At 43.7% G+C, this 21,075-nt stretch overlaps 1 protein-coding gene across 1 annotated transcript in view; it reads right to left on the bottom strand.

Annotated features, from left to right (window-relative positions):
• itgb4 (integrin, beta 4) overlaps window positions 1-21,075 on the bottom strand; it is a 33,706-nt gene that overhangs the window by 4,195 nt on the left and 8,436 nt on the right. The window contains exons 13-28 of the mRNA XM_048245468.1: window positions 19,890-19,993; window positions 19,030-19,088; window positions 18,893-18,916; window positions 18,296-18,444; window positions 17,529-17,708; window positions 17,230-17,378; window positions 16,215-16,422; window positions 14,934-15,251; window positions 14,362-14,522; window positions 14,003-14,183; window positions 12,242-12,379; window positions 9,905-10,087; window positions 9,400-9,528; window positions 4,252-4,455; window positions 3,311-3,466; window positions 2,575-2,691 (exon numbers count right to left, since the gene is read on the bottom strand). Coding sequence (XP_048101425.1) covers window positions 2,575-2,691; window positions 3,311-3,466; window positions 4,252-4,455; window positions 9,400-9,528; window positions 9,905-10,087; window positions 12,242-12,379; window positions 14,003-14,183; window positions 14,362-14,522; window positions 14,934-15,251; window positions 16,215-16,422; window positions 17,230-17,378; window positions 17,529-17,708; window positions 18,296-18,444; window positions 18,893-18,916; window positions 19,030-19,088; window positions 19,890-19,993 — 2,460 coding nt within the window. The remainder of the gene's footprint in view (window positions 1-2,574; window positions 2,692-3,310; window positions 3,467-4,251; window positions 4,456-9,399; window positions 9,529-9,904; window positions 10,088-12,241; window positions 12,380-14,002; window positions 14,184-14,361; window positions 14,523-14,933; window positions 15,252-16,214; window positions 16,423-17,229; window positions 17,379-17,528; window positions 17,709-18,295; window positions 18,445-18,892; window positions 18,917-19,029; window positions 19,089-19,889; window positions 19,994-21,075) is intronic.

The following is a 21,075-nucleotide window of genomic DNA, read 5'->3' as shown; positions in this document are numbered from 1 at the left end:
GAATGTGAGCATGTCTGATTATGTGTGAGAGAGAAACAAGAGTGTGTGAGACAGAGAGCGTGTGTGTTAGTGTGGGAAGAAGGGTGGGGTAGATATAGTACAGTATAGTATGGTATGGTATAGTATAGTATGGTATGGTATGGTATGGTATGGTATGGTATAGTATAGTATAGTATGGTATAGTATAGTATGGTATGGTATGGTATAGTATAGTATAGTATGGTATGGTATGGTATGGTATAGTATAGTATAGTATGGTATGGTATGGTATGGTCTGGTATAGTATAGTATGGTATAGTATAGTATAGTATAGTATAGTATAGTATAGTATAGTATGGTATGGTATGGTATGGTATAGTATAGTATAGTATGGTATGGTATGGTATGGTATAGTATAGTATAGTATGGTATGGTATGGTATGGTCTGGTATAGTATAGTATGGTATAGTATAGTATAGTATAGTATAGTATGGTATGGTATGGTATGGTATGGTATGTTATAGTATGATATGGTATGGTATGGTATGGTATAGTATGATATGGTATGATATGGTATGGTATGGTATGGTATAGTATAGTATAGTATGGTATAGTATAGTATGGTATGGTATGGTATGGATAGTATAGTATAGTATGGTATGGTATGGTATGGTCTGGTATAGTATAGTATGGTATAGTATAGTATAATTATAGTATAGTATAATTATATTATAGTATGGTATGGTATGGTATGGTATAGTATGTATGGTATGGTATGGTATGGTATGGTATAGTATGAGTATAGTATGGTATGGTATGGTATGGTCTGTGGTATAGTATAGTATGGTATAGTATGAGTATAGTATAGTATAATTATGGTATGGTATGGTATGTGGTATGGTATGTTATAGTATGATATGGTATAGTATGGTATGGTATAGTATAGTATAGTATGATATGGTATGGTATGACACACACACACACACACACACACACATAGCATAGCATAGCATAGCATAGCATAGCATAGCATAGCATAGCATAGCATAGCATAGCATAGCATAGCATAGCATAGCATAGCATAGCATAGCATAGCATAGCATAGCATAGCATAGCATAGCATAGCATAGCATAGCATAGCATAGCATAGCATAGCATAGCATAGCATAGCATAGCATAGCATAGCATAGCATAGCATAGCATAGCATAGCATAGCATAGCATAGCATAGCATAGCATAGCATAGCATAGCATAGCATAGCATAGCATAGCATAGCATAGCATAGCATAGCATAGCATAGCATAGCATAGCATAGCATAGCATAGCATAGCATAGCATAGCATAGCATAGCATAGCATAGCATAGCATAGCATAGCATAGCATAGCATAGCATAGCATAGCATAGCATAGCATAGCATAGCATAGCATAGCATAGCATAGCATAGCATAGCATAGCATAGCATAGCATAGCATGGCATGGTATGGTATGGTCTGGTGTGTGTGTGTGTGAGAGAGAGTGCAGTGGAGTGTGTTTCCTGTGTGTGTGTGTGTGTGTGGAGTGCAGTGGGAGTGTGGCTCTGTGTGTGTGTGTGTGTGTGTGTGTCTGGGTTTGTGTTTGTGTGTGAGTGCAGTGGGAGTGTGTTTCTGTGTGTGTGTGTGTGTGTGTGTGTGTGTGTGTGTGTGAGCACAGTGGGGTATAGTATGGTATGGTATAGTATAGTATAGTATGGTATGGTATGGTATGGTATAGTATAGTATAGTATGGTATGGTATGGTATGGTCTGGTATAGTATAGTATGGTATAGTATAGTATAATATAGTATAATTATAGTATAGTATAGTATGGTATAGTATAGTATGGTTGGTATGGTATGATAGTATAATTAATTGGTATGGTATGGTATGGTCTGGTATAGTATGGTATGGTATGGTATGGTATGGTATAGTATAGTATGGTATGTTATGGTATGTTATGTATAGTATGATTGGTATAGTAGTATGTATGGTATGGTATAGTATAGTATAGTATGGTATAGTATAGTATGGTATGAGTATGTATATAGTATAGTATGGTATGGTATGGTATGGTATAGTATAGTATAGTATGGTATGGTATGGTATGGTCTGGTATAGTATAGTATAGTGGTATAGGTATGGTATGGTATGGTATAGTATAGTATGGTATGGTATGGTATGTTATGAGTATGGTATATATGGTATGGTATGGTCTGGTATGAGTATAGTATGGTATAGTATGGTATGGTAGGTCATAGTATAGTATAGTATGGTATAGTATAGTATAGTATGGTATGGTATGGTATGGTATGGTATGTTATAGTATGATATGGTATGGTATGGTATGGTATAGTATGATATGGTATGATATGGTATGGTATGGTATGGTATAGTATGATATGGTATGATATGGTATGATATGGTATGTTATGGGGTCTTGCTCCTGTCTGGGCTATGGGTGGTCACTCACTCACCCAGGAGCACCCTGTCCAGGTTCATGAGGGCCTATGGGTGGTCACTCACTCACCCAGGAGCACCCTGTCCAGGTTCATGAGGGCCTATGGGTGGTCACTCACTCACCCAGGAGCACCCTGTCCAGGTTCATGAGGGCCTCGTTCACATCCTCCGACTGCGTGCGTCCCCTGGAGCCGGCAGTCATGCTGAAGTTGGTCAGGGTCTTAGTGTAGCCTGAGCCACCTGAGGTAGCCATGGAGCAAGCAGAGAGGAGGAGAAGGAGGAGAGGAGAGGAGGAGAGGAGGAGAGGAGGAGGAGAAGAGGAGAGGGGGAGAGGAGAGGAGGAGAGAGGAAAGGGGGAGAGGAGAGGAGGAGAGAGGAGAGGGGGAGGAGAGAGGAAGAGATTAGAAGAGGAGAGGAGGAGAGAGGAGAGGGGGAGAGAGAAAAGGGGGAGGAGAGAGGAGAGGGAGAAGAGAAGAGAGGTGGAGCGGGAGGAGACAGATGGGTAGAGTAGAGGAGTATGGGAGGAAGAGGGGGGAGGAGGAGAGGAAAAGGAGGGGAGTAGAGGAGAAAGGAGAGGGAGGAGAGGAGAGAGAATGAAGCATGAAGTATGGGGGAGGAGTGAAGTAATAGGATGAGAGAAGAGGATAGGATGGAGATGGGTAGAAGAAAGCGCAAGTCAGCAGAGGACTCTGGCAAGAGGCCATGATGGAGGTGCAGCCACAACATGCCAAAGCCATTCATCACAACGCTACTCAATGATAAAGCTTTAGCTCATGCATCCACACCCAGGAAGCCATTAGCTCTCTCACACACACACACACACACACACACACACACACACACACACACAGATACATACTCATGCTGTCCATGAATCCAGCCTGCAAATCGCCCATAACGATGGAATCCCGCACGTTGTCGTCATAGTAACCACGGTTCTCAGAGCGCTTCCTCATAATCACATCTCTGGCAGGGACTCCGCCTTTTGAGATAACCTGCCGTGACATCGAGCCCCCTGAAAAAGAAAAGAGTAATCACATCAGATAACAGACCCTCTTATCTATCTCCGTTTCATTTCCACTATCCTCCACCCAACTGATCCACTGATCCATAGACATAAGGAGGAACAGAGGAAGATCTTTGGAGCTACGTGACTCACCAACTTGTGGCAATCTGTCCTCACACCACAAAAACTGCTTATGTAATAAAATGTAGCCAAGTGCAATTAATCTTATATCAAGATCAAAAAATGTAGTTGGTATTGTTTTCCGTATAAAGAGGCTTACCTAGGACTTTCTCGTAAAATCATTTGACTAAATTTAAGAAGAGTTTGACTTATTTTAAGACATCTCATCCTGAAAACAAGCAAATTTGTCCTTAAAAAAAAGCAAATTTGGCTGCCAGTACATTGAGCAAATTTGTCTAAAGACTCCTTAAAATAAGTCAGTCTTCTTAAATAAAGTCAAAATTATCTTTTGAGGGAATGCTAGGTAAGTCTCTTCATACTAAAAACAATACCAAATAGATTTTTTGATCTTGATATAAGATTAATAACACTTGGTTAGATTTTATGTTTTGCAGTGCAAACTCTATGGAAGGTACATGGAATAAACCAATATGGATTAGACCGTAGCTATACACTAAGGTCTCCTTTGTAGTGTAGCTTGAATGTTAGTACCCACTTGTAAGTTGCTTTGGATAAAAGTGTCATAGACTGAAAGATATTTCTAATGCAAATGTCCATTGAAGTTCTATGAGTCCAGGACTAGGCTCAATCAGTTTACAGGAATCCAGCCCTACCTTGGCCTGACACGTAGGTGTTGGTGGTCTCCATGGTCATGCTGCTGGCAGAGTTTCCGTGTTTGAAGTTGGCGTGGGGGAGGTTCGACAGCTGGTTGTAGCTGGACGACGCGGAGCTGATGTTGCGTGAGAGGGAGCCAGTGAGAGAGTCGGAACCGCCGGGGTAGAGGAAACTCTGGTCCCACTTGCCATTCACCGTATGGTCTGTATGGGCAAGATTCAAATGAGTCAGCGATGGCTTAGCCATAAAAAAAAAAAAAAAAAAGTCAAAACCCAATTATAACGATCCAGTGAATACAAACTACTCAGGAACACAAAACAAAAACTTCAACAGATCACCCTGCCAAAGCTTCACTGAAACTTGACTCCTGTGCAGAAGCAGCAGCCGCTATGGTAGCACTGGGATTAGCATTAGCGGTAGGACTGTGCAGACCAGCTGTTCTAGAGCTGGGATTAAGCACAGGACTAGCTCTAGGACTAGCGGTAGCTTTAGTGCATAAGGAACATTAAAGGCTACACGCTACCACAGAACTATCTCTAGAGCTAGCGGTAGCTTTAGTACATGAGTAAGGTTAAAGGCTACACGCTACTTCCAGGCTAGTGCTGTCTGGTGAGAGATCAGTAGGGAAAGTTCACTGCCATTATCTGATGCTAGCACAAGCCAGAGTAATCTCCTATGTGTGACATCATACCAACTGTCTGAGGTAACCCCTAACCCCACACACACACACACACACAATTGTCATATTCAATAGTGAGTGTGTAGCAAGTTTGCACCTACGGATATGCCCGACATTTCAGCAAAAAAAAGAAAAAAAAAAAAATCGACAAATAATTTCCAGAAACTCCCCAACGTACTGAGATCACCCAAAGCCTCTACCAAGCTCCATCCACTGCAGCGTAAGAGAGAGAGATCAAGAACATGGGGGAAAGGAGGCAGAGAGGAAAGCACAGTAGAGACAGGAGATGGGAGACGTGTCTGCCAGCACCCCAAAACAGGAAGCAGGAAAAACACCGCACTGCTGCGGCCGGCGACAGGTTGGCACGTGCGTTGGCACCGTGTGTTGGTTGGCATGGCACGGCACGGTTGGTTGGCATGCTGCCTGCGGTTTTATTGATGGCGATGGTCTTCACCTTGGCGGTGGGGGGTGTTGGCAGCGGGAGGGCGAGAGGCCTCATCACCACTGGCCTCGTGGTCTGTGGTGCTCACGCTGTGCGGGATGACGTCGGCAGGAAACCTCCAGGAGATCTTACGCAGGTCCAGACCATCGCCCACCAGCTGGACATGCTTCCAATGCTTGCCTGGGGTCATTCCGAGTGGCGAAAGGGGGCGGGGGGTCCCAGTGGGGAGGGGCAGGTGAAGGAGTCAGCAAGCATGTGAGAAAGGGAAGGGAAGGGATGTAGCCAGTGTTAGCAGGAGGCTGATGAAGAAGAGGAAGAGGAATCAGGAGCCGGGGACGAGCAGAGCATAAGGCAGAAGCTGGCTAGTTATGACGTTAAAGGGACACCAGGCAAGCCTGATGCTTTTTCTCTATGAAACTCCCCCTCGCTCGGTCTGAAGCTCTTTTCCTTTTCTTTGCGTCTTCCGTCAAGGGTTTTCGCTGCTTCTTCGCCGGCTCTGCCATTATACACACGTTTGCAATAATCGCTAACGTTTCGTTAGCTTGCCTCTGTGCTGTGGATGCAGGATGTAAACTGATCCTGCTTCGGTCGGCGGTTACGATACACTGAACTTGCAAGCGGGATATTCTTCCTACAGGCAGTAGGGGCGGGCGAGAGAGTTTTCATTCGCTCTATAATGAGTCATTTAACCATATACCGACTTGCGTAATTAACACGAAAACGTTGCCTGGTGTCCCGTAATTAACATGAAAACGTTGCCTGGTGTCCCTTTAAGTTAGAAGGTCCTGACTCAGGGACGATACGGAGAGGATCCTGTTGGCCAGGCCCACCGTTTGGGGGACTGTCCTTGCAACTGGTTAGTGCTTTTTGACCACAGAAAGCAATCATGAACAAGTCATCAGAACGCCAAGATGTGATAGCCTCTAAGTAGGGTCTCGTGATTTCTTGACTTCAATTCTCTTAATTATCATCACCAGAGGATGTTACTCTGACCACACAACCTCAAATCAGCAAAGTCAACATCATTCAAACAGGTGTAGGGAAAACTGACATGTACAATGGGCACATGAGAATGATACTCTCAAGACCACCTCAGAAACTGACAGAGTCAACACCATTCAAACAGATTTGGAAAGTGCCATGTTAAAAGGGGCCGAAGCTGGATGACAGAGAGCTTTGGCAGTGGTCCAGTCACCTTGCTGAGTGGGAATAAATCCTTAAAGAGAGATATTCATCTGATGAAAAGGCCTTGGGCGTCGGCGTTGATTAATGATGTTGGCACATATTATCTGAGAGCTGCAGTGAACTGCTTACACAACACAATCCTCACTCACCTCCTCTCTCAGCTAGGGGTGAGAGCCTAGGCAGCAGAGGCAACTACTGTGGAGAGTTCTGCATCTTGATTTGCTCACGGGCTATGAAACTCTCTTTGAGAAAAAATAGCATGTTTTCACTGTAGTAATAAGACCTCACTGAGCAATCTCATTTTTAGATTTTTGGATCTAATTTTGGAAAGTTTTTGTAATTGTTAGCTCTAGCTATATATGATAAGCTATAGGACTGTATTCAGCCGTATTCTATAGTATTCTAAACCACATGTCCTGACTGCCCTTTGGAAAAACTTCTGATTCATATTTATATTGTAAAGTGATAGCTTTTTACTGATTTTGCTGAGGTAAACTGGCTGATATATTTATCAGCCTGTATATGTCTGGTGTTTGGTGTGCTTTTCAGTATGGAGCATTTATGGCAGTAGCAGTAAAATATGATCAGGCAGAAGAGAAGAAATAACAAAGAGAGAAGCCAAAAATCAACGTCCCATCAACGTCCCATCAACTCTTAAGATGATTTTGAAGCTTGAAGGCCCAGGCACAAGTGTACATGCATGCATTATCTTTTTTCATAAGGGAGACTATTACACTGTATATTCATATTTTTTTGTATCATGGTAATTGATGATAAACTTGTATATTCGCTGCATAAACTGAAAAACAAAACACAGACCTATAACTTTGCCTCACAATAAACCAGCCTTAACAGCATCCAATTCAAGAAAACTGTAGATATTGTAGTATCAAGCTGAGACGGGACAGAAAATGTAAAAAAAACATCCTAAACCTGAAATAATGCACATTTGAATCAGACGCAACCTGCAATGTTCTGCTTGTTTTTTGTTGAACCATTCCCTCTTTGACAAGCCATCAAAAACTAAAAACCACACGGCCTCTCCCAAAGGCAAAAATCCTCCGTGTACAGCACTAACAGTTCCTAAAACTCAGGACTTTCCTCAACGCACTGTTGACCTTTCAGTTTTCACATTCCATTGAGCTGTGTACTGAGGCAGTCTCAGCAAAATCAAAGAGCTGGGTGGGGACTGTTTGTCCCTGCTGACTACCCATACTTTCAAGATAGGAGAATATATTGTCAAGTCAGATAAGATTCATCAGGGTAAGTCCAGTTAAACCATTAGGCGGACCGTGATCACATTGACCAGCGGCAAGCGGCAGGTTTCCTATTGGTCTCTATGGTTCGGCAGCATAACCGTGCCGACGCTGGTGTAACGCTAGCGATAAACAAGCTGAGCGTTGAACTTGGTTCATCTTTCAAACCGCAACACGGTCAGTAGACCAAGGCTTTATACTTTCAGTTGTGTTGTCACAGACAACCAGTTGTGACGGAGTACCGTCACTACAGTTGAGTATGCGCTCTGACTGCAATACCATCGGGCCTGGCTCTTTGCGGTCAAGCTGCAGGATTAGTGCCCCGGAGACCCGGGTTCATGACTGGGTGGGGGTCACTGCTCTCTCCCTTCGCTACATATGGTGTCAGAAGTGGGATGGCTTAGCATGAGGTCATCGGAAGCTTGCCCAGTGTGTGAGCCGTATGAGGGACCCCCAGGATTGGTTGTCCCCAGTGTGAGGGACATCAGAGATGGGTGAAGCACGTGTGTGGGGCACCCTGGGATGGGAGAAGTACGGATGGTGGTTGCACGAGGGACGCCAGTGTGCGTGAAGTGCATGGGCAAGCTTAGCGAAAGGGAAGGGCAGTGTGACAGAGTGCTGACACTACAGTTGAGTATGCGCTCTGACTGCCATACTTACAAGCCTGGCTCTTTGGGATCACTACAGTTGAGTATGCGCTCTGACTGCCATGCCAACAGGCCTGGCTCTTTGGCGTTGGGGTTCATGACCGGGTGGGGTCACTGCTCTCTCCCTTCACTACACAGTAAACAAAGCCTTACAGTGGTGTGGTCGTAGTCATACATACTTGGCCTCTCAGCACACTGTAGTGGACTAGGGAGCAGATATGACCCTGTGGCACACCACTGTAAGACTTTGTGTACTGATGTGGCCCTGTGTAAGACTTTGTGTACTGATGTGGCCCTTGTGTACTGATGTGGCCCCTGCCAAATGTTTTTGATGGATGGATAGATAGATAGATAGATAGATAGATAGATAGATAGATAGATAGAGATAAATAGATCATAAATCATAGATAGTTAGATAGATAGAGATAAATAGACCATAGAAAGATATATATATATATATATATATATATATATATATATAGACTATTTTCTTGTGACCAAGCTTACTTTCAGTTGAACTGAGTAAGGAGTAAGGCAGGGATCCCACTGGCCAGCGGCAAGCGTAACGCAACGCTCAGACCATAATAAGTTCTATCTCGTTCCTATGGTAACACAAACGGTTTGCTTTAACTATATGACCACACTACGGCATGTATGTGAGCAGACTGCTGAAACTGAAAGCCTTGGTGTACTGCCCATGTAGACTGCTTGATGTACTGCCCATGTAGACTGCTTGATGTACTGCCCATGTATGGCCAGACTGCTTGGTGTACTGCCCATGTATGGCCAGACTGCTTGGTGTACTGCCCATGTATGGCCAGACTGCTTGGTGTACTGCCCATGTATGGTCAGACTGCTTGGTGTACTGCCCATGTATGGTCAGACTGCTTGGTGTACTGCCCATGTATGGCCAGACTACTTGGTGTACTGGAACTTACCGTCTCCGACCACACTGGGGCTCTTGGAGCTGTTAGGGGTCCGCAGCACCTCGTTACTGTACATCAGGTAGCTGTCATACTCGTCACCCGCCTCCGCGTCCACGATGGGGATATCAGGGATGATGGGAACTAGTCGGGGAGAGAGGGAGAGAGAGAGAGAGAGAGAGAGAGAGAAAGGGAGAGAGGGAGAGAAAAAGGGAGAGAGAGGGGTGTGTTATTTTCATGTTATGATTTTTTTCTCTATTTTTGTATTGTACTGTATGTGCTTTGGCAACACAGTTTCTGTTTGAATGGCCATGCAAATAAAGTCTATAGAATTGAATCAAATTGAATTGAGAGAGGGAACAAGAGAGATGAAGGATCAATTGCAAGATATTATACATTTAACTTTTTCCTGAAAGGAGCTTGAGCTTTTTCATTAAGTGCACATTCAACTTCGAATTGCATCCCTCTATTTGTAAAATGTGCTGTAGCAGTGAACCACAGCTCTTTTTCTGGTACTCACTAGACATGGGTCTGCTGGGCTGCGATGCCAGGTTGATGGTGGCGTCGCGGAACGGTCCCCAACCAATGCTGTTCTTGGCCCGCACCTTGTAGAGGTACGTCTGGTGGGGCTGCAGGTTCTCGATCAGCAACATGCGTTTCTTTGCGTTGTCAATTTTCACCTTCTTGTCCGTGCCTATGGGCTCTGCATAGAGCAGGGAGGAGAGCAAGCCTGTGTCAAGACCTGAGTCTAGTGCTATCACAGCAAGCGATGCCAAGCCAAGTGCCCTAGGTGATACTTACTGCTGAAACTTGGCAGCGCCACACTGGTAGAATAGAAGTGTGAAATAACTCTTTGGTAACACTTTATAATAACTACACACAATTCATCATTTATTAAGCCTTTGTTACTTATTAGTTAATGGTTTGTTCATCATTAGTAATTTATTGTTCATACATAATTTATCATCAGTAAAACATTTGTTCACACAGTTATAGATGGTTTGTTCATAGTAAATAAGCCTATATCTAAAATATGTTTATACATAATTGTTAATACTTAAAAAATTATGCAATAGTATTTTGTTGATGAAGTAATATTTCCATTATTTAACAGTTGTTACATACACATGCACTAATAATTAGTTAGGGTGAGGATACATATTTTATAAACCACTTCTCAATACTAAGTCATAATTAACTCAGGAGTTACAAGTGGTTAGTTAATGATAATTTGTGAGCTCATCTAAAGTGAGTACATTTTATGCCTTGCAACACATTTACAAATGAGTTATAAAGTTTACACTTGCATTTATTCATTTAGCAGAGACTTTCACCCAAAGCGACTTACACATGTCAATGAAATTAAAGGGCAAGGCCACATTGGTGGACGCCGAGGCTTGAACCACCAACTTTATGGGTTACTGCATGTTAACCTGGCTCCCTATCCACTACACTACGTCTGCCCAGTGATATTACAACAGTCAATTAAAAAATATAATATAGATATGAGTGTTTGAACTATGAACTATGAACAAACCATGTTTAACTGTGTGTAAACATGATTTACAGATGAGAATTAATGTAGGAAGAATGCTTTACAAACAAAGAATATAGCATTTAATAATAGTTTACAGATGTTCAATAAATGCTTAACAGTGTGTAGTAGAAGAAAACAGAAACTCTTGCATAGTTGTAGGGGTTTCTATCTGGGCCAAGGTAGTGTAGTGGATAAGGAGCTGGACTAGCATGCAGTAGCCTGAAAAGTTGGAGGCTCGATTCCCGGCTTTCACTGTTATGTCAATGGCCTTCAATTTAATTGACATGTGTACGTCACTTGTCTGCTAAATGAATGAATGTGAATGTAATCTTTACAACTCATTTGAAAATGTGTTGCAAGGAATAGAAAGTCCTCACTTTAGATAAGCTCACAAAATATCATTAACTAACCACTTGTAACTCCTGAGTTAATCATGAATTAGTATTAGGAAGTGGTTTATAAAATATGTATCCTCACCCTAACTAATAATTAGTGCATGTGTATGTAACAACTGTTAAATAATGGAAATATTACTTCATCAACAAAATACTATTGCATAATTTATTAAGTATTAAGAATAATTCATAAACATATTTTTTATATAGTCTTATTTACTATGAACAAACCATCTATAACTGTGTGTACAAATACTTTATTTATGAGAATTAACATAGGAACAATGCTTTACAAATGATGAACAAAGCATTTTGTAATAGTTTGCAACTGGTTTATAATAGGAAAATGATTTCATTTATAAGTGGTTGTTTCATTAGTTATTAAGTATAAATCATTTACTTACAAACTTATTTTTTGGATAGGCTTATTTACTATGAACAAACCATTTATAACTGTGTGAACAAATGCTTTACTGATGATAAATTATGTATGAACAAGAAATAACTAATGATGAACAAACTATTAACTAATAAGTAACAAAGGCTTAATAAATGATTAATTGTGTGTAGTTATTATAAAGTGTTACCAACTCTTTTTGTACGGTGTTTATAAGACTGACAGCATGTATTATCAAAACAAGATCCTTGTCCTTTCTGTGATTATGAAGAATGATGATCAAGACTATCAAGACATTTATTTAGATCTCAATCTGAATATATATAAAATATATATATAATAATATAATTTTTGTTGTAATAAATAGGAATGACCATGGCGCCATTGACTTCATTAAAACAGATACCTGACTATTCCCTTCAAAGGGCACTATAACTGCTAGCTAATAAGTGATCAGTAAACCTACAGATCTATAGGATCCCATCTAGTGGACGTATAGACGTATAGCCATAGTGAGAGGGGCCTTACTGCTGTCCTCGTCGATGGGCGTGTAGATGACCTCGTAGTCTGTGATGATGCCGTTGGGCTCCGCGGGCTCAGCCCAGCTCACTTGAGTGACCGTGGGGCTGAGGACGTTGAAGGCCAGGCGACCCGGCTCACTGGGCACTGGACGAGAGAACGGGCCGGCGCCAGAGCAGAACACGAGGACGAGGAGAGACGAGAAGATACAGAGAGGAACGGGGGGAAGGTAGAGAGAAATAGATAGAGAGATAGATAGATGGGAGGGAGAGAGAGAGGGGGGAGAGGGGGAGAAAGAGTGAAAGAGAGAGAGGGGGAGAGAGAGTGAGTATAAGAGGGAGGAAGTTTGCATACTAAAACTGACCCCAAAAAGGACACATGTGCTGACACATGTGACACAACGACTATTCTCTGAGGGAATAAGAGAAGTCCATATGCACGGTGAGTCTTCTCTCCTAATGCTAAACTTCCTTTTGCTGCAGTGGCTCTAAGTAGGTCATACTTACAGTACACTTCATATTAGGAGTACAATATGTTTACCCAAGGACAGGTATACAGCTTGTACTCTACTTGATATAGCCACAGCCTCTATATTAGAAAAGCATGAATCATTGTTTTTAAATACACCAGAAAACCTTTTTCTAAAAGCATGTTTCAAGATCAAGAATTGAGAATAAGTCGTCCTTAAAGCGTTACTTTGTTTTGACAGAGAGAATCCTTCCCGTTTACCGGTACTTCTCTCTCTCGAAAGTTGACTTTGGAAAGAGAGGCCTATCACTGCACTACTCTTTTTCCCCAGACTCCTGAGCATGTCCAGTGGCTCTTTCTCCCCAGACTCCTGAGCATGCCCAGTGGCTGAGAGGGAGTTAAGTCATTTAGAGACGAATGACCACGTCGCAGGAAGTGCATCATAACAAAGGGACACCAGACCCTCTTGTAACAGCTGTACTCAATGATACTGCAGACTCTTAAAAGTAGTTAGAAAATAAGGCAGAAAAACAACAAGTTTCCTCATGCTGCTTCCTTATGTTGGAATGTGCAAAAATGTACAAACAATCAAGAGGATGCCTTCTTGTATGTGATTTCTGCAACAGTGATACTGCAAACGTGTTCATAGCCTATTGTTGATTTTTATGCTGTAGTGTAAAGCATGTCACACAGTAGCCTAGCCTACAGAAAACACTTAATTGATGTGATATTATGATAACTTAATTGTACGCCTACAATGGTTTATAACACATCATAGTCATTTATTTAGTCAGTCATCATGTTCATGTTAATGAATAGGAAGGACATCTAAACGATAGCCATAAACCAAAATTTCGCGCAATATTTGCCGTGAGTCCCTATGCGTGAGTCACGAGCTCCTCCCAGCTGACTCTGGCAGATCACGTGGACAGTCAGTCGCGATCGATTATTTAATAAATAAATGTGAATTACGAATAATAATAAAAAGCTTCTATCCAATGTGACTATTTTTTCCATGAACTGTAAAAGAAAACACATTTTTTCCCGCTGTATTCTCTATAAAGAGTAAAGTAAATTATGTACTTATTTCCGGAATTGACGTCACTTCCTGGACTCGTCTGAGGCTGGTCTAATGGGTCTGAGGTCTCTCAATGACTTAACCTCTACTGGCCCAGTGGCTCTTTGACTCATGAGCATGCCCAGTGGCTCTTTCTCCCCAGACATCTGAGCATGCCCAGTGGCTCTTTGACTCCTGAGCATGCCCAGTGGCTCTTTGACTCCTGAGCATGCCTAATGCCTTACCATCCTCCAGGGTCTGACAGGGCACCATGTCGCTGTAGCTTCCCTCTCCCATGGCGTTGTAGCTGCGCACCCGCATCTCGTAGTCGCAGTACGGGTACAGGTTGGTCAGCTCAGCCTGGGGCGACTTCACATCGGTCACCTGACCATCCTCTTCCGGGTCTCCGTAGATCCAGTGTTTCACCTGAGAGAGGATGGAGTTGAATTCTGAATTAAGTTATTTCAGTATTTCACCTAAAGAAAGGTTTCCTGACAGAACACACACACACACACACACACACACACACACACAGAGAGAGATCAGACACAGGTCTGGTCAAGATGAGCGCTGAGCTGCATGTGTGAGGTGGTGTTGGACTCGCCTTGTAGCCGAGGGCCCCAGGCATTGGGTTCCAGTTGAGGCGGATGTTCCGGGGGCCGGTGGCATTGGCCTTGATGTTGGTGGGCACTCCTGGAGATGTCTGCTGGTTTATGAAGCCCATATTCTGCAGCGGGATCATGTCCTGGGTTTTCATATCGCCACCTGGCACACACACACACACACACACACATTACAACATAGGTGAGGATAATCAAGCCACACTTCACAAATCAATACTGATGATCCAGTTTTACACACACATTACATCTTAACATGGACAGATCAGATATGCCTTGTTTCTGAAGGGGGCAGCCATATCTTACAACACTGATGTCTGTTGGTGGGTCTCTGTAGATGTGTATCTGTATATCGGGGCATGCGTGTGTGTGTGTATGAGTGTGTGTGTGCATGTACGTATGTTACCATCCCCTCACCAGGGTCAGTGACGTTGTCCAGTGTGGTCTTCCTATCTCCAATGAGCATCTGTGTGTGCATATGTGTGTGTATGTGTGTGTGTGTGTGTGTGTGTGTGTGTGTGTGTGTGTGTGTGTGTGTGTGTGTCCATCCCCTCACCAGGGTCAGTGACGTTGACCAGTGTGGTCTTCCTCTCTCCCACGGCGGTGTTGGGGCCCGGCTCAAACAGCTCCAGCTGGAAGGTCTCTGGGTTGATGGGCCCTGGATGGGAGCGTGCGTCGATCACAACGTTCTTCTCGCTCTCGCCTGGGCCAAACTTCAGCGGGCCAGACACCTCAAAGCGAGACGCCTTTCGGGTCCGCCAGTGCACGGTGGCCGGGCCCTCCAGGTTCCGGGTCCGGACCACGGGAATGTTGTAGACAGGGTCAGAGGTCGTGAAGGTCTGGGTGCCCTTCTTAAACATCATCACACTGGGCTCTGAGAGACGACAAAAAATACGGAGGAGAACTTTACACCCCTTTACACAACCGAACACCACTTTACACAACCGAACACCACTTTACACAACCGAACACCCCTTTACACAACCACCACTTTACACAACCGAACACCACTTTACACAACCACCACTTTACACAACCGAACACCACTTTACACAACCACCCCTTTACACAACCACCACTTTACACAACCGAACACCCTTTACACAACCACCACTTTACACAACCACCACTTTACACAACCACCACTTTACACAACCACCACTTTATCACAACCGAACACCCCTTTACACAACCGAACACCACTTTACACAACCGAACACCCCTTTATCACAGGATCAAACGTTGTCACGAGATCTGGGTGAATCATTCAGTGATCAGTGAGAGAAAAAGTATGTCTGTTTACTTTAAAGCTACAAAACTCTTATCCTACGCAGTCTTGTGGGGCTTTGAATGAAATTAAAGGTTCAAGCTCAATTCACTTTTAGAAAGCACATTCATTCAATCATCCATCTTTCCCACCTACATTTAAAGCCTACTGGGCTTGTCTGTGTCAGTGATGATGTGCCTACTGGGCTTGTCTGTGTCAGTGATGATGTGCCTACCAGGCTTGTCTGTGTCAGTGATGATGTGCCTACTGGGCTTGTCTGTGTCAGTGATGATGTGCCTACCGGGCTTGTCTGTGTCAGTGATGATGTGCCTACCAGGCTTGTCTGTGCCTACTGGGCTTGTCTGTGTCAGTGATCATGTGCCTACTGGGCTTGTCTGTGTCAGTGATGATGTGCCTACTGGGCTTGTCTGTGTCAGTGATGATGTGCCTACCAGGCTTGTCTGTGTCAGTGATGATGTGCCTACCAGGCTTGTCTGTGCCTACTGGGCTTGTCTGTGTCAGTGATGATGTGCCTACTGGGCTTGTCTGTGTCAGTGATGATGTGCCTACCAGGCTTGTCTGCGATGGTGATGGTGGTGCGTGGGTATCGGCCCAGCTTGGCTCCCTGGCGCGGGTTGCTCAGGTCCATGACAAACTGTTTGACCTGCCGGTCATCCAGCAGACCGTCGGCCTCGCCCAGTTCCAGCAGCTTTACGGGAACCATTTTCTGAGTCTCGCCCGGCTGATAAGTCAGATCGCCCTCCACGGTCATATAGTCCTGAGGAAACAGCAGATATTATCATTACACGTAGTCCTGACAACTCAACACATTATCTTTTAACAGTTTCTAGTGAGAGAAAGTGGAATAGAACATTATGTCCAATATTCCAATATGTAGTTTAATGTTTTCTCATTTTCTCATTTCTCATTAGTGGTCACTTTGAGACTAAAAGTATGATTCTGTGTGTGGCTGTATTTAGAGATAAGCGGGAATATTATGACGTTGCAGTGTTTCACTGTTCTGCATGGCTGCGTCAGTAGCTACAGTATCTGCTCCGGATTGCCAGGTTGCTACTAATCAGAGTCTGATTCAGTGTAGTCCACGTGAGATGGGATGACCAACGCCATCTCCAGTCAGCCTGGAAGGATACTTAAACCCTAACTATTTCCTTGTCTAGTTAGAGCAGCTGATGGATGTTTAGGTGAAGTCATGCTGTCTCTCCCTTGATGCGCATCATTGTAAATAAACTCTGTTCCTGATTTTTCATACTATTGGTCTGACTGGGTCTCTATTCATCAGCGGTATCAAAATGACCATCACTGGTCACAAGGAAACAGCACATTATCACAAATGTTAAAGTTTTATATAAAACATACTGTTACAGAGCTTAAAAAAAATAAATACATTTGAGGAGCAGAAAGAAATGACATAGGTGAGGCTAAATTGGTGTCGAAAATAAACTCCCCTGCGGTAAAACCTGTTAACCTCTGACCTCTGCTGATGTTTGGCCCCCCACCCACCCACACACACACACACACACACACACACACACACACACACACACACACACACACACACACACACCTTCTTGTCCTTGGCGGTGAGGTCACGGGAGCGGTAGGTGACCTGTGTGCGTCCGTCTTCAATGATCTCCCGGCTGATGGGGATGTTAGCCACGCCTTCTTGGCGGCTGTATGTGTATGCAGGCTGCAGGAATGTCAGGATGCTCTTGGCTAGAAGAGGAAAACACACACACACACACACACACACAATATTATTATTATTATTATTATTATTTTATTTAAGTTCCCTATATAGTTCAAGCATTCCCAAACTAACATGGCTATGGCATAGTGAGTGTGTGAGTGAGTGAGTTATCTGACCGTGCTCCTTGACGACGGTGATGTTGACGAATTTGCGGCCGAGCTTGGCAATGCCGAGGGGCACATCGAGAGCCTCCACCTGCAGCTGTTTCTTCTCCTCATCCTCGTCTTTGATGAAGAGTGGCACACGCACGTCCACAGACTCCACACCTTCCTGTAGCTCCACTGCCCCCATAGCCTCTACACACACACACACACACACACACACACACACACACACACACATATTATGAGGTATGAGGTACAATATGTGTATGTTCTGCAATATGTGTAGAGGGCTCACACAGTTTGAAGTCGACAAACAGTGTTTTTGAAGAGTATGAAAAACTGTTTCCCTGCACATTCAGCCAATGAAATGGTTAGCGATGAATGCTAAAAATGCTAAGAACGCTAGTAATGCTAACCATAGTAGAACTGCCAGTTGAAACCAGTAGAAAACCCCAGTAGAACACCAGTAGAACACCATTTGAAAACCAATAGCAAACCATCTAGAAACCAATAGACATTCCAACAGGTTCTAGGGATATTGGAACACTTTTCTACTGGTGTGTAACTGCTTTCTACTGGGAAGTGTTGGCCTGAGTGCCAATAGCCTTAAAGCTACGCCTGGTGGCTTTTGTTATTGGACTTTACAGCAATCATGTGTGCACCTGTGTGTAATGCAAGTCACTGTGCGTGAGTCGAGACCAGTTTCCCCTCATCCCTACCCACCTCGAGACCAGTTTCCCCTCATCCCTACCCACCTCGTTCCCCTCATCCCTACCCACCTCGGTCTGTTGCCACGGTGTAGTAGCCCGGGACGACCTTCATGTTGCTGAAGGTACTGGCCTGCACCTGCTTGTTGGTCAGCTTGACGATGTCGGGGTAGGCGGAGCGAGGAGCAGCAAGAACCGTGTCCACGATGGTGTTGTTCTGCCTACAGAACACAGAACCCGGGGCCAGGAACAGTACATACATTAAGCACATACATTAACATTCTCTTAATATGGTGTTGTTCTGCCTACAGAACACAGAACCCGGGGCCAGGAACAGTACATACATTAAGCACATACATTAACATTCTCTTAACATGGTGTTGTTCTGCCTACAGAACACAGAACCCGGGGCCAGGAACAGTACATACATTAAGCACATACATTAACATTCTCTTAACATGGTGTTGTTCTGCCTACAGAACACAGAACCCAGGGCCAGGAACAGTACATACATTAAGCACATACATTAACATTCTCTTAATATGATGTTGTTCTGCATACAGAACTCAGGGGACATGCCAGGAACATACATTAAGACGCATGCATTAACATTATGCATTTTCAGGGTGATTATTATAAATTTGTGATTAATATGGCTGTCATCTTTACCTTTTGCCAGCATTTCTCTGTGTCCTAAAAAGAAAAAAAAGATATACAACTTTGAAACATAACGGATATTTCAGGTTTTTAAAAGCAACTCTGGCTACTTTCCTGGATTTTTACATAAAGAGGTCATCTGTCCTCACCTGAAGGCAGTGCCGGTCACTTTATGAGACCCAGGAATCTGCTTGTACACTTCATTCAGCTGCAATTCAGAAGGAAAATGACTTTAAAGCACAATACAATAGACAGGAGCCTATTACAAAAAAGACAGAGCTGAATCAAAGATGGGTTTTTATGATCGTTATCACACACACACACACACACACACACACACACACACACACACACACACACACACACTCACACACACACACAAACACAAACCCAGACACACACACACACACACACACACACACACACACACACACACACACACACACACTCACACGCACACACAAACACAAACCCAGACACACACACACACACACACACACACACACACACACACACACACACAGCAAAACACACACACACACACAGAGCAAAACACACACACACACACACACACACACACACACACACACACACACACACACACACACACACTCACACGCACACACAAACACAAACCCAGACACACACACACACACACACACACACACACACACACACACACACACACACTCACACACACACACAAACCCAGACACACACACACACACACACACACACACACACACACACACACAGCAAAACACACACACACACACAGAGCAAAACACACACACACACACACACACACACACACACACACACACACACACACACACACTCAGAGCAAAACACACACACACACACACACACACACACACACACACACACACTCACACGCATACACAAACCCAGACACACACACACACACACACACACAGAGAAAAAAAACACACACACACACAAAACACAACACACACACACACACACACACACACACACACACACTCACGTTATCCTCCACCTCGTGGCGGAGGGCCTCAGCGTCACGACTCTCTGGGCGAGACAGACTCTCGGAGAAGAGCCGCTGCAGCCGCAGCGAGAGAGGGAACTGGACTGGAGAAAGAGGAGGAACACGTAACATAAGAGAGAGGGAACTGGACTGGAGGAAGAGGAGGAGGAGGAGGAGGAACACGTAACATAAGAGAGAGAACTGGACTGGAGGAGGAGGAGGAGGAGGAGGAGGAGGAGGAACATAAGAGAGAGGGAACTGGACTGGAGGAGGAAGAGGAACACGTAACATAAAATGCCAAGGAAATGTACTTTGTATATGATTCTCTATTAGCTCAGCATACTAACATTAACATATTACAGTTTACATGCTTAAACACAACCGTGATTCTTATAGCACAATTTCTAAAACTATTAATACTTATAGTAAGACCACTCACTGAGTTCGCAAAACTAAAAGCACAAACACTGCTTTGCACTTAGTTTGCAATTTGCACATGTATGGCTATTATTTTCACTATTTTGCCAACTCTCCGGCACACTTTCTCATGTAAAAACTGTTTTAGATAATTAGTTCACTTTGCAATCTGCCTAAGCACTATAAATAAGCCACAGGTCATGTACAATGGGTACAATGGAGTGAGCAGGAAGAGTGAGAAGAGTTAGAATTAGAGGAGGCTAAAGAATAGGACGTGGAGGTGAAGAAGTAGGAGGAAGAGATGGAGGAAGAGGACGCAGAGGTGAAGAAGTGAGAGGGAGAGGATGACAAGGACAAGGAGGTGAAGTTAGAGGAAGAGGACGAAAAGGAGCAAGGAGGATGAGGAGGGGAAGAGGAAGGGGGAAGAGAAAGAAATAGCCTTTTTTTGAGGCAAAAAAATATATTGTCATGTCAGGCCTGGATACTGGCATTCAGAATATATTTTTTTCCAATGCCTTGGACTAGGACATTGCATGTGATGTAGACAGAATTTTGAGAGAGACGACCCGATGTAGACTGATTTGTTTTGTCTAAGTGAAAATGTGTGTAAATAAACACTACATGTAATACTTTAAGTTTGGATCCCTGTATGTTTACAGAACTATGACAAAAGTATGACCTCAAACTGACATAGTCTACCTTGTGCACAGAGAAAGCAAAAGCCAGATGTGTTTTTTATTCAGACCATCAGTGTGTAGTTGGCACATTG

The sequence above is a fragment of the Alosa alosa genome, chromosome 6 (assembly GCF_017589495.1).
Source record: "Alosa alosa isolate M-15738 ecotype Scorff River chromosome 6, AALO_Geno_1.1, whole genome shotgun sequence".
NCBI classification, from domain to species: domain Eukaryota; kingdom Metazoa; phylum Chordata; class Actinopteri; order Clupeiformes; family Clupeidae; genus Alosa; species Alosa alosa.
The sequence above is the reverse complement of the archived record's forward strand: the minus strand, read 5'-3'. Positions and strand labels throughout refer to the sequence as shown.